The sequence below is a fragment of the Gekko japonicus genome, unplaced genomic scaffold (genome assembly GCF_001447785.1).
Source record: "Gekko japonicus isolate JY-2015 unplaced genomic scaffold, Gekko_japonicus_V1.1 scaffold30771, whole genome shotgun sequence".
In the NCBI taxonomy this organism is placed as follows: domain Eukaryota; kingdom Metazoa; phylum Chordata; class Lepidosauria; order Squamata; family Gekkonidae; genus Gekko; species Gekko japonicus.
This window is the reverse complement of record NW_015187817.1, coordinates 1-1,129: the sequence shown is the minus strand read 5'-3', so window position 1 is coordinate 1,129 and position 1,129 is coordinate 1. Positions and strand designations below refer to the sequence as shown.

Genomic DNA, 1,129 nt, shown 5'->3' with positions numbered 1-1,129 from the left:
TGATGGCCACAGGCACAAACAGCTTTCAAAGAGGATTAGATAGATACACGGAGGATAAGTCTACCAGTGGCTACTAGCCATGGTGAATTTGGGGAACCTGGGGAGGTTCAGAGGCACTAAACCCAGAGCTAGGATGCAACCTCAACGGAAGGCCTCGGCCTCTCTGCCCTGCTGTTGGCCCTCCAGAGGAACTGGATAGCCACTGTGTGAGACAGGAGGCTGGACTAGATGGACCACTGATCTGATCCTGCAGGGCTCTCCTTATGTTCTTAGCAGGGGGTGGCCTCGGCCTGTTGTTGGCCCTCCAGAGGAACTGGTTGAGGCCGTTGTGTGAGACGGGAGGCTGGACTGGATGGACCCTCCCTGGTCTGACCCAGCAGGGCTCTTCTGATGCTCTTCTCAGGGGAAGGCCTTGGCCTCTGTGCTCAGTTTGTTGGCCCTCTAGAGGAACTGGTGAGACAGGATGTCGGACTAGATGGACCCTCACTGGTCCGATCCAGCAGGGCTCTGCTTATGTTCTTAACTGTCCCTGTTGTTTGACTTGCAGGCGATGAAACGGTTCCAGAATCCAGGCCCCTACAACGATGCTGCACTGCAACTGCTCCAACCCGACCACGTTCATCCTAATGGGGATTCCAGGGCTGGAGGCCGCCCACTTCTGGATCGCCTTCCCCTTCTGCTCCATGTACGTCATAGCCCTTCTGGGGAACGTCACCGTCCTCTGCGTGGTCAAGAGGGAGCCCACCCTGCACCTGCCCATGTACCACTTCCTCTGCATGCTGGCCACGATCGACCTGGTGCTCTGCACTTCCACCGTGCCCAAGATGCTTGGTATCTTCTGGTTCCACTCGCACACCATTGGCATCAAAGCGTGCGTCGCCCAGATGTTTTTCATCCATGGCTTCTCGGCGGTGGAGTCAGGGGTCCTGCTCGCCATGGCCTTTGACCGCTACGTGGCCATCTGCGCCCCCCTGCGCTACACGGCCATCCTCACCAGCTCCGTCATTGCCAAGATCGGCTGGGCGGCCTTCATGAGGGGCATTGGCTTCATGACCCCTTTGACCTGCCTGGTGAGCCGCCTACCCTTTTGCGGCTCCAACGTCATCGCCCACTCCTACTGCGAGCACAT

General features: G+C 58.1%; 1 protein-coding gene across 1 annotated transcript; it reads left to right on the top strand.

The window, feature by feature from the left end:
- Positions 1-584: 584 nt before the first annotated feature.
- LOC107124976 (olfactory receptor 51E2-like) lies at positions 585-1,123 on the top strand (the record flags this gene model as incomplete). Its single annotated transcript, XM_015428455.1, has 1 exon — positions 585-1,123. A coding segment is annotated over exon 1 (539 nt), but the record flags the coding sequence as incomplete, so codon positions are not given.
- Between the last annotated feature and the right edge of the window lie 6 nt (positions 1,124-1,129).